At 40.0% G+C, this 12,021-nt stretch overlaps 1 protein-coding gene across 2 annotated transcripts; it reads right to left on the bottom strand.

Moving 5' to 3' along the window:
* Positions 1-2,524: 2,524 nt before the first annotated feature.
* On the bottom strand, positions 2,525-11,814 carry pdcd4b (programmed cell death 4b). Of its 2 annotated transcripts, XM_053330711.1 has the most exons (12): positions 11,755-11,814; positions 11,181-11,280; positions 10,552-10,869; positions 7,995-8,089; positions 7,473-7,586; positions 7,086-7,307; positions 5,412-5,509; positions 4,914-5,028; positions 4,398-4,505; positions 4,015-4,125; positions 3,754-3,893; positions 2,525-3,646 (listed from the first exon to the last, which is right to left on the bottom strand). In XM_053330711.1, the coding sequence occupies exons 2-12, from the start codon at positions 11,221-11,223 to the stop codon at positions 3,586-3,588; spliced, it is 1,425 nt and encodes a 474-aa protein (XP_053186686.1). In that variant the 5' UTR covers positions 11,224-11,280; positions 11,755-11,814; the 3' UTR covers positions 2,525-3,585. The 2 variants fall into 2 exon arrangements, with proteins under 2 accessions (XP_053186686.1, XP_053186694.1); XM_053330719.1 differs by lacking the exon at positions 11,755-11,814 and having other exon boundaries at positions 11,181-11,458.
* Between the last annotated feature and the right edge of the window lie 207 nt (positions 11,815-12,021).

The following is a 12,021-nucleotide window of genomic DNA, read 5'->3' as shown; positions in this document are numbered from 1 at the left end:
CTGGGGGACACACAGTCATTTAGTGCAAAATACATTTAAAAGGTGATTTGGAGCTTATGTGTATTAGGCTATATTCAGCAGTTTGAATTAGTCATATCAAGTGGATATCTACAGTCTTTTTAGTAGCAATTTCCCCCTTTATGTTTCCACGGCCTGTGTTTCCCTGTTGAGCTGCGGTGGAAGTATAGTAACAAAAAACAGAGGGACTGGCTCTAAAAGACTCACTTTGAAAGACATCTGCTTGATTTTACTCATTTGGACTAGCTACTGAAGTTTCATAATAGCTTCAGACAAACTTTTAAATACATCTTTACACAGAAGGATGACTGTGGATTTTGGCCCCCATCACTTATGAAGAGAAATTTTAATGACCAGAACAGGAAGAATGATTTTGACAATCCTGTTTCAATGTTAATATAGGCACCTGACTTGTTTTAAAACAGACAAAACATGAACGTCCGTATCAGCTGTAGGTGGCGGTAGAGCACTGTCACTGTGGAATAAAGCGAAGAAGAAGGTGCGGACGCGTTGGCTTGACAACGGCTGTAATCTTTGCGTGGTGCTAAAGGTGGGTTATCAGAGATTTATAAGCAGTAATTTTGATGTATCCGTAACACATTTACACACAAGACAACGAAAAGATATTGCAGTGTATTGTCAGAAGTATGGAGGAGGATCATTCAACGCTTCTATTAATGTAGCTGCGCGTGTGTAGCTAACATAACGTAAACACAGCTTAACCTAGCGCTTGAAGCTGACCACTAACCTATAGCTATGATATGTGTATAGATTTTACTAAAATATCTCAGCGATTCTGTCTGTCACTTTGCTTCAAGGTTAATGTATTCGGACATTAATTGACGTGACTAGATGTATCAAAACCATCTTGTGGAAATAGGCCGGGTGTGTTTGCTACATTTAATAAGCCCTGAAATAATATAACAGCGTCCGGTTGCATTTAAATGTCACAACAGCACAGCACTACATTATTTTCCCCTTTCCCCTCTACTGTGTTGTGTAGTCTTTCTGTTATTGATCTACTAATATGTGACTAGCTGATATCACCTGGCTGCAAATCAAATCTGACTATGTTGTCTGTGACTGAGCCTCCATTATTATCCATTATTACCTAAATTCAGACTAAGCTTCTGCACCAATCCTGTTGAGAGTCATTTGTCAGATCTAGAGCTGCAACGACCGTAAATTAATCTTCAAATACATATTGATAATCGAGTTATTGTTTTAGTCCGTTTAAAAAAAATCTACCGGTCGCAGATTCTAAATGTGAGGATTTTTGAGCTTTTTTTTGTGTCATACGGATACTAAATGATTAATTGAGGGAATAATCACCAGATGAATCAATGATATAAATAATAATTAGTTGCAGCCTTTGTCACACAACATATTTAATACACTGAGAAATACCCAGCAACATAGTTATTAGCAGCATTGGGGATCCCACAGTTAATGTTTTTATCTTTGACTTCTCCTCTCGATCAGATACTTGCATTCACATATATTGTGTATACTGTCCTTAATTCCCCCTGACCTCAATTACTTTGGTTTTTATTTTCATCTAAGGCAGATAAAATATGCTGTATGTAATAAACAATTCTGTCTACCTTTCAGCAATCACACACTCAGAAGACACAATGCCAGAAGTAAAGTCAATATTCAGAGAAGTTTTGCCGAAACAAGGTTTGTACCACAGCAGTGAACTACATGGACAGCAGTAGTTAAAAACAAAAGGCTGTTTGTGGAGCTCAATACAACAAGTGAACTGTTAAGAAATTTGCAAAAGCTTGCCAAATTAGTCAGTGGGTGCTGTGTGGTCCCTTGTAACAGTCTCTTTTACAGCTCCACACCATTAGCATTGTTGCAATATAATCAGTTATTTAGTGAATAAGGCTGACTGACAGTGACACAACTGGAAAGCACAGTATATTTATACATAAGTGTAATGCCTTTTTTGTGTGTAAAGGCTGTTCAAAGGCTGAGCTCCAGATGTGTAATAATTCCAGATGTAACATGTAGCGAGACAACACTGTAGCTCTGCCACTGTTTGGTAAAAGCTGACCATCAGTACAACAGAAGTTAAAATATTGGCATGTATTTCAATATGGATCACTACCAAGAGCATACAGATTATAATTTAAGTGTACTGATGTTAAGTTTATCCCCGTTTCACATCCTGGAGCTGCAGACTACCAGGATAAATGAACTTTTTTTTGGTAAAAAACAACAAAAACCCAACTAGTGTAAGTCTTGTGATTATCTTTGCATTTAAGCCAAAACTAGTATTCATATTCTTTTTCTCTTTTGTGCAACATTAACAGGGCAGCTTTCCATGGAAGATGTCCCTACCATGGTTCTGTGTAAGCCAAAACTGCTCCCACTCAAATCGGTCACCCTTGAGAAACTTGAGAAGATGCAGATGGAGGCGCAAGAGGCCGTCAAACAGCAGGAACTAGCAATGAAGGAGCAGATGCAATAAACGTCCAATGGAGGATTTGCAGGAGCAGAAGCAGTCAAAATGGCTAAGAAGTTCCTTTAGATGGATACAAACCCAGTATTTTCAAACACCACAAGAATAAGGATTTGTTACTGCAATGTGAAGAGGTTATGATGTATGACTTAAGCAGAAGACCTGATAAAGTAAAAGAATAACCTACAGCATACCATTTGTAATGACTGGTTAGTTACAAAGACCTGACTGCATCTTCAGCAGTTTCATTTTTATCATTGTGTCTGTAATTTGGCATAAACGCACACTACTAAATGTCAATTAACAGTTTCCTTGTAGCATGACTGTAGAGCAGAGCGATAGCTGTGGGCTGAGTAAGACTTTATCTGCAACATGTAGTACTAGTGTGTGTTAATACTGTGACATTCACAAAAACAGTCTTAGATTATTTAATAGTGATTTAATGAATAAACAGGGATCGATACGTGGTACATTTCATACACCAGTATTCCCCACATATAAAAATAAACACTCTAAACACCATATGTTGAAGTTATCCTGACTGGTATTTGTTTTTGCACTGTACTTGTGTCTTGTTACCTTCAATAATGACATCGTTGTGTGATTTAAAGGGTAAAAAGAAAAGAGAAAGTCAAGCACAGCATAGAAACAGCAGCTATTAAGGGAGCAAGTATTGCTTTTCACAAATATGCCCACCTTTATTTTTTTTAATACCCCTTTATAAAGCTCTTGACACAAACCAGTCATCTCTGTACAAACACTGCTTTCCAGAAAACACAAACGGAGTGGCAGTGAAATCAAGAGAAATACTGTACAAAACAACATGGAATGACTGACAATGAGAGGTGTGGCACTTTGATGAGGGTTAGCTTATGGAAATATTTATACTGAAACACCTTGGAGAAAGTGATCTACTTCAGTTTCAATCAAAAGTGCAGTTTTTTTCCTGTTTTGTTTGTTCACCCCACCTCAAATTTCAGAAATGTACATTCGTTTGACTGTTAGAAGGGGATATTTTGTACCCAACTATTTTGAAAAATATGCAAGTAAAAAAAGTAGCTTTATCCTCTTCGGGAAGTCTGGCACATAAAAAGGGCTCCTCAGTAGCTTTCAAGTTTGACGATACCACCATCTCCCTCGCTGACAAATCTCTTCCGGCCCCTAACAAAAGACAGTTCCAATTAACAGAAAATACAAAATAAAATAAAAAACATGATGAAGACATATCATTCTGAGAAGAGTGTGTGAGAAAACCAGTAAAAACGTACCGACAGGGACAAAGATCTCTTAACTTTTCATCAATGATCCCCATACTAAAGCTTTTATCAACAAACTGCTCCAGGATGAAGTATGCACGAGGGACATCAATGTTGATTTCAGCGATGTCCATGTAAACTCTTTCATATCCCTGTGGAGGAGATGAAACATGGTCTGTAAAACACCATATTTTAAGGCTAACAAACTAGTAGCCGTTTGTTTTTCAAACAGTTACCTGTAGTGCAAAATTCAAACACCAGGTGGCACCTTACCCTTCTCATTTGGTCCACAGTGATGACAGAGGACACTGATAGTGACTTCAGTAGCTGCTGAACCATTTTGAATGTTTTCTCTCCTTTGGACTCCAACACCATAACTATTGCCTGAGGGAAATCATAGAAATATTCACTGCCTTGTAATTAGTGCTCAAAACCATTGCTAAACCCTATATCAAGAAATTATGTTTCAAATGATGATGGAGAGGCCTTAAAATATTTTAAATTAGAAAAAATCTCAGTTTGAAGAGTGTTTTTTAGTTTGTTTTTTTAATCTCATTATTAGCCTCCAGCACAGCTGCATTTGTAGGTGAGTGTGATGCTGTAAAAGGCACACTTTGTCTGGTCTGTCCTGCTTCAAACTGAACTTGATGGTTTACCTCATAGACAAACTCGTGGTGGAAATGGGGAACCTCCAGATCTCTCAGGCATCTCTCAGCCTCCTTGATCTCTCCAGACAGGATGTATTCCTTCAGCAGCAGGTTCATCTGACAGGACAGAGGCATTGACATTTTTCTTACAGCCACAAAGGAGTTTTAAAGCATACAATCAACCATAACTGTTGGCGGTTCTTGGACTTCTAGCTGTGTTAAGGCTCTTTAAACAGTATATGTATTGTTATTTATCATGGTATCACACCCAATATTGTAAGAAATACGCCTGAAAAAGAGTATGCCAACAGGTACATCAAGACAGTGAAACACGTAATGTATAAGTGTTTGTTCTTGAGCATTTGAAAAAAGACCAGAGAACTCTTTCCATCAAAAGGGTGGGGCATTCACTGAATCAGTTAAAGCTTTTACTACAGAAAATTTGAACAGAAGACTAGACTATTCCTCACAGAGAACTGATCTACTACTTCTGTCTTCTCAAGTCTACTTTGTGTATGACTTTACCTCTTTGATGAGCTGTGTGACGGGTCTCTGGCCCCCACCTGTGCCCCACTGGTTGTCTATACGAAGCCCACCCTTACTCATCTTCAACAGCACAGCTGCTCGGTCTAACGCCGCCCTGGAAGATGAAACAAAACCACACAAGGTTTTTAGAGGAAAGGTGTCGTTGTTGTCATCCCCTAAAAAACACTTTTGGTAGGATGTGATACTCAACTTAATTCTGATTCCTTCCCTTTAGTTAAATTCTACTTGTTTTATAAGCATTAACACAAACCTCAAAGTTCAGAGTCTCCTGCTTTTTCAAACATGTGTTCCTAAAGTGATCCATTTGTTACATTTCATGACAGGACAGCTATATATGCAAGAAAGCTTTTTCATGATACTGACTACAATCTCATGCACAGACTGTTCTGTTAGAGCCCTGATATAATCTCTAATGTGTTCACAACAGTATTAAACAGGAAACTAAACCCATGGGCAGCAGAGCAAACAATCACACACCTTGTGTATTCACAGTCAACTCTGCCTTTGTAGCCCTCAATGTAGCTCTTGGACAATATCTGGTCACTAACGGCACGTGCGATGAATTGGCCCACCAACTGGAAAACAAACACAAAAGAGGTACACAAAAAATGTAAACAAACCAAAGCAATTTGCATAGTACCACAATGAGCTCACTAGAGTCAAATAGAAACTTATTCTGCTATTCTGTCAGCTGATCATAAAGTAGGTTCTCTTCATTAAATTGAGGAAGTTAAAAGGTGATAGATGACTGTGGCTCATGTTCTCAAATGACATAATGATATTGAAATACACAACTGAAGGACCGTTAAAGTATTTCTTTAACATTTATATTTTTCATGTTATAAGGAAAAATCAGATATAAAATCAACTGGTTTGTTGCATAGTAACCACCCTTTAAAAAAAAAAGAACATTTTCTGCAAAAATCAAGTAAACTAGCAAGAATCTAAAAGGACTCTGCTACACAGTACTGTCATTAAAGGCCCCAAAAACACTGACATGCCAGATGACTGGCAGTGGCCTCAGGGCTCATGTGTGTGTGTGTGTGTGTGTGTGTCTGTGTGTGTTTGTTTACAGTAGTGTGAGCACATGATTTGGGGAAACGAAAGAGCTGGCTTTGCTCTTCTGGCCTCCACAAAGCCTGCGCTCATCACAGACCATTGTTCCTGTACAGACAAGAGGCAGCTCCGTCTCATCGGACCCATTGCTGTGGCTAGACTGATAGGCGCATGAAGAGGAAAAGAAAGTGTGTGTGTGTGTGTGTGAGTGAGTGTGTGAGAGAGAGAGAAAGAAAGAAAGTGAGGAAGACAAAAAGAAAAAGTGAAGGGGCGAAGGGAAAGAGGTGGGGGCAGGGCAGAGTTATAATGGCCCTTTAAACTCACAGATCTGCGAGAGTGGGAAAGAAATGACCAGTGAAAGAAAAGGAGGGGTGCGGGGAGAGGACGACGAATAACCCTTTGAGCGTCCTGTGCTGAGCTTGCATTTTGCAAGGGCAGACAGACAATGGGCAGAGATCTCATGTCTGTGCTGGCTGAAAAGGAAAGAGCTCACACACACACACACCAGCTCTCTCTCTGTCTCACACACACCACACCACACCACACCGTTGTTCGCCTGTGCTCCACCACGTAACGTGTCATGGTTTTACAAAAGCACACACAACAAGAGCACAGGAACCACACTTTCAGCTGAAATGTTAACTGTTTACTGTGATGTGCCTGGAAAATATGAGCAGACGGTCTGCAGATCACTATGTTAAAATGTTCTCGATGGCAACAAAATGAAAAAAAAAAACTTCAGAGAGAAAGAATACTATGTGGATTTACTCTAGCTCCATGGGCTCACTTTTTAAAATACTATATGCCTTACATGTGGAATCTTTACCAGAGCAGCTGAACTATTTCCTCTAGCAAAACAAGGGTGTCTGTCACTTCAGTCAGCTGACATTTCACATCAGGTGGATGAAATTCTACTTTCATTCTCAAACCTCTTTCACAAATGGCTCCATATTTCAGATCCAATAATTTTTAAATGATCCTGAATTTACTTTAATATAGAGTAATCATACAAGTTATACACAAGCACCAGAACATACAGTATAATGTCAGAAAAATGCTTATTTGCACTCATTTCCAGACTCTCTGGAGACTCACCTGTGGTGCCCCAGGTGTGTCCAGGACCAGATCGGGGAGCTCTCGAAGGACTTTATCGAAGGACTTTTCCATGTCACTGCAGAACAGAACAGGCCCACACAGATCAGCCAGCAGCCTGGATGTGAGCTCCCGGTGGCTGGCTTTGGCCTCCAGGGCCAGTGACACAGCCAGTGAGGGCACCTCGCTCCGCATGGGCCCCAGGTTCAGTTCTGCAAGCAGCTCCTGGATGTGGAGACAGACACCGTTGATGTTAGATCTTAATGTATTTATACTTGTGTTTTTGTCTTTCAAAATGTGTTATTTTTACAGCACTGTGTAAGGTGTAGAATTTAGCTTCTGTTAGACACAAGTCACAGGTCATTTCCTGTATAGTATTGCAGTGCATACCGCTACTTCATTAGTGTCTCCATGTTCAAAGTACTCTTGGACTATGGGCGTGACAGTCTTCTCAAAGTCCCTCTCATCCAGCGGGGGGACCACAGTCTCATACACACAGTTTTCCTGTCATAACACAAATCACATTTCAAGTCTAGTGTTTGGTGTGATTAATAAAAAATACTGCTGTACCTGTTCACTATATCAGACATTTACATTTACAGTAAATGACTCATTTGTAGTACAACACATTACTAAAAGCATTTATGTTATTTTATCCACCAGCAAGACAAAATATTAGCAACACCTTAAATATAATGCAGGTTATTCATTAAGTCATGTCACAATCTATATCCTTAAAAATTAAAATCAACATAACCACAACAAAAATGTAAGAGTACAAAATATGTATGAATACACAGAGGGTTTTTGTTGTTTTGCTGTGCTTTGGACTAATGTGATTCAAATTGACCATGTTATTTCAAACACTCCTTGAATGACGCAGGTGTAAACTATCAACTCTGTAGTCAGTACCTGAGCTTCGTCATAGTTGGGGTCTTTCTCATCTACCTCCTCTGGTCCATAAACTTCACCAGATCGGCCCCACACACCTTTGCCTCCAGCCCCACCTGTGGACAGAAGTCAGTGACAATATTAGACATTATATCTGATGAAATCAGAGTTGAGGCAATATGGCAAAAAAGCAAAAGCACGGGCAGTGATACTTTCAAGAGACATAGTGACCCACATACTGTATCTTGGTTACCTGTAACATGAGCTGTTTTTGTAAGAGGCAGCTAATAGTTCATAGTTCATGGTTACTGTGGAGGGAAAACGTCATTTGAAAAAGATTTTAGCTGATTTCCCTTCTTAGGAGCAACTTCAGCTCTGGCATGGAGTTGAAATTAATCAATTCAACATCTGAGCTGTACGGACCACACTCAGGAAGCACAGAGGAGACAGTAGCCCGTTGAGAATGTTGTACCAATATCCTGCCTTTACTTTATGAGCCAGCTGATTCATCCAATCACCTGCCAAGTATTCTTTCGTAAACTGCCTGCCCTTTTCCAAACTGTTTCCAAGGACGACTTCTCAGATGGTTCTGTGTGACACGTGAGGTTAATTTTGCCTCATTGGTCTGTATAAAACGGCACAGATAATGAAATGGGGGGTTCATTGTTGTTTCACCAATAAGCCTGTAACGGAGGTAGTCACATTGCCGGATCAACGTCTGTGTAAAAGGAACAGCCGGCATGCCAGGACAGGGGTGTGACGTTTTGGTGATATGATATGTGAGCAACCTGCCACAGAGGGATTTAAAAATTGCAACCGCAACTTTGCTTGCGTTTGCACAGTGGTATAAATGTGCACAGCTAGCAAAAAAGCCCCATAGCACTTGCCATTATTGTTTAGAAAGCCAACTTCGGGACTAACCCATTTCACTTTGATTAGCAACAGGAAAGCTAGACACAGGAATTTTGCATGGGTCTTGAGGTGTTGCAGCATTAAATTCACAGACTAATAGATGAAAATGTACACACATTGCACTATTACATTCACAGCTACACTACTAATTTGGCACTATCTACTCTGGTCACCAGCGTCACTGTCACACATGCTCTCTCTCTTTCTCTCGACCCACACACTTGCTATTTGCACAAGCTATGCTCTGAGCTATCCCTTAAAGGAACAATGCTACTTTTATAAGACCAATCAAACCAATCAACCTGTTTTGATATCAAAACTATTAATTTCACTAAAAAGTGAGTAGTTAACATATCTGAAAAATGTTGCAACATTAATTTGCCATGTGGATTATTATCTGTGTCTAATCTGTACCAACCGGCCTAACATGCAGTGGTATAATCCCTCTATTTGGGGAGGTGACGCGTTAGTTCATGTTACACAAACAAACATCTGCTGGGTCTGAGGTCAGCACCAACAGATTGCAGACAGTTTAAGAAGCCCTATACCAAAGCAGCTTGTGTGATAGCTTTAAAACCTCCATCAGTCCCAACCAGTATGTGGCATATGACATCCCACTATATTTAGCACTGCCCACATTGGTTGTGTGAACGTATCCCACTTTATTTGTCTTTCAAAACTGCGATGCATGAACTTTTAATGCAGGGTAGCTCAGAGCTCAAATTACAGGGCTCCACTGGCGTGGCAGTTCTGTTATGCAACCAGAAAAATGCACGGACACTGTGCCAAGAGAAACTACACTTGCTCCAGTTCCACTGCCCATGAGAAGAGCAAAGTATCTGAGCTTTACTGCAGTCTGTGGGGACATACAAGTAGGCGTCACATGCTGACTGAGTGAGGACCCTCAGCGAGAGACTGCTGCACTATCAAATGATGTGGACACTTACAAAAATCTGATCTACTTAAATATTTGTTCAGTCTTATTTATAAAAATAGTTTAGCAAAAACTTCTCATCAGAGGAGCTATCTTTGGATTGATATGTAAATTGGTGATGATTCACAATAAACCATTATGCAACATTGTCAGCTGAATGCACAATGCTGTTATCAGTACAGCCACAGACAATAATATAATTCATACCTACAGCTATCACTGTGCTCTGGCACAAACTGAACTCAAACTAAGGACAAGCTAATACTCTATAAACCTCATGAAAGTAACTTTGAACTCGATTCCCCTTAAAAAAGAACAGTCCTCATAGCCACTCACAGTAGAGTAAGAGGACAACTATTTATAAGTCACATCCTGTGCATTGATAGATTAGCATTTCCAAAAGCAGCTTCTGGTACACACAGATGTTTTCAGTCACTTAGCCAGTTTACATGCTAATTGGTTTATGGCTCCTAGATGGAAAGCTACCAGGTGACAACAACACTAGGTCACACTGTTATGTCTTTCCTTTGAAGTAGAGCACTGAAACAGCAGTGGCTCTTTGATCAACTTTTTAAATCTACGGTAATATCCAACAAACCATTGAAAATAAATGAAACTGACACATTTCTTTCAATCTTTTCAGTATCACTTAGTTACATAAATTAACATTATCATGACACTGCCATGTCATTAAAACTGCAATGTATTGTGCATTCATTTAAATCTTCCTACCTTTCTTTGGCAGCCCTCTGCCCTTGCCCAGGCGAGACTTTCTGTCCAGCAGCTTGCTCTTTGGGCTGGTAGGTGCAGCCAAGGTTCCCCTGACCACATCCCCATTATCACTAAGGGAGTCTCCTCTGCCAGAGTCCCTGGAGGAGTTCTTTCTCAGCCTCCGCTTGGCCTTTGCCTTGAGACGTGCTTCGTGAATGCTGTTACTTGACGAGGACAGCCAGTTGCCATTGATCTCGTTGTTGATGTTTTTGTTGGCAATAACGGCTCTACCGTTGTCTTCATCTCCAGACACAAAGGAGTCACTCAGGTCTTCAGCCTCTGTTGGATTAGAATACATGATTGCATTGTTTCAGTTAGTCCTGACAAGAATAAATAGCACTACAAGAATTGATATTTGCATTATATTACTAGTAATCAACTATTTTTGGAATTGATCCTACATGCAAATACAGTAACTTTGTACCCAACTTCTATTTACAGTCACCCACTAGATATAGGATAAGCAGCGCAGTGAAATTCATAAAGTCAACATCATTTAAAACTGCAGGCAGAGCAGAAAAACAAGCAATTAACCACTTCCGCAAAAAAGCCCCCTCATGACTGTGACACACACACAAACACACACTCACCAACGGGGTTTGCGTTCAGCCAGGCCTCGCAGTCGGTTGCCATGTTTTACAGCAGAAAATAGATTTTGCTGCGTGCAAACAAAATATTTTCAAGGGTTACCTGTAAAGTTGAAGAAGAAACAGGACAGTTTATATGCAGACATGCGTTGAAAACATGCCCAGACGTGCTGCGACAGCAACAGCTTCCCCTCCCCCCCTTCATTCAAAGTCACAGTGTTGATAAACAATGGCTAACGTTAAGTTAGCTTCAATGTTCGCTGTCAAGGGAAACAGCGGCGACAAAAAGACAACATTCAGAAGTATCTAATTTTCACTGCAAAAAATAAAACAACCAAGAGTCGTTTGCAAAATCAACATCTACTGTTTAGTATGTTAAATAGGGATTACACATCGCTGACTCGTTGTTTATTTTCTATGGAGACGTCAGATACGCATAAAAGACTGCACAGACTAGCTCGGTGTACATGTTTTATCTACACCGACAACTTCATTCAACCGTTAACAATACTGTTAAATAAAATATGCATTTTAATCTCCCTTGTTCTGTCGATTAAATAACTCACAAATCACTGACCCTGTGTTGTTGTTTCCAAGCTCCAAACTCTGACACGAACACTGTTGTTTTTTGTTTTATCTACCCAGCAACTCAGGCACGTAGCTCAGTGTTTTCCCTCTCTGATTGGCTGAGGGTGGAGGGGGTTTAAAAGAAACAACCAATGAAAATGCACCACGGGATTTTCTTCTCGCATTTTCTGTGGGTCTTTGTTGTTTTACAAAGTTCTGCCCCCTATCTTTGCTGCTGTACAACAGCACTGTTCCACTTTGGGACACTACAGTTGTA

Source organism: Scomber japonicus, chromosome 2, assembly GCF_027409825.1.
Source record: "Scomber japonicus isolate fScoJap1 chromosome 2, fScoJap1.pri, whole genome shotgun sequence".
Taxonomy (NCBI): domain Eukaryota; kingdom Metazoa; phylum Chordata; class Actinopteri; order Scombriformes; family Scombridae; genus Scomber; species Scomber japonicus.
Note: the sequence above shows the minus strand (reverse complement) of the source record. Positions and strands in the feature narration are given on the sequence as shown.

Coding starts and splice junctions, on each gene's coding strand:
- pdcd4b (XM_053330711.1), bottom strand. CDS start 11,223: ATGGCAACCGACTGCGAGGCCTGGCTGAACGCAAACCCCGTTG. Junction 5,029..5,411: donor GTTGACTGTGAATACACAAG/GTGTGTGATTGT, acceptor TTCATCTTCCAG/GGCGGCGTTAGACCGAGCAG. Junction 4,126..4,397: donor ACCACGAGTTTGTCTATGAG/GTAAACCATCAA, acceptor GATTTCCCTCAG/GCAATAGTTATGGTGTTGGA.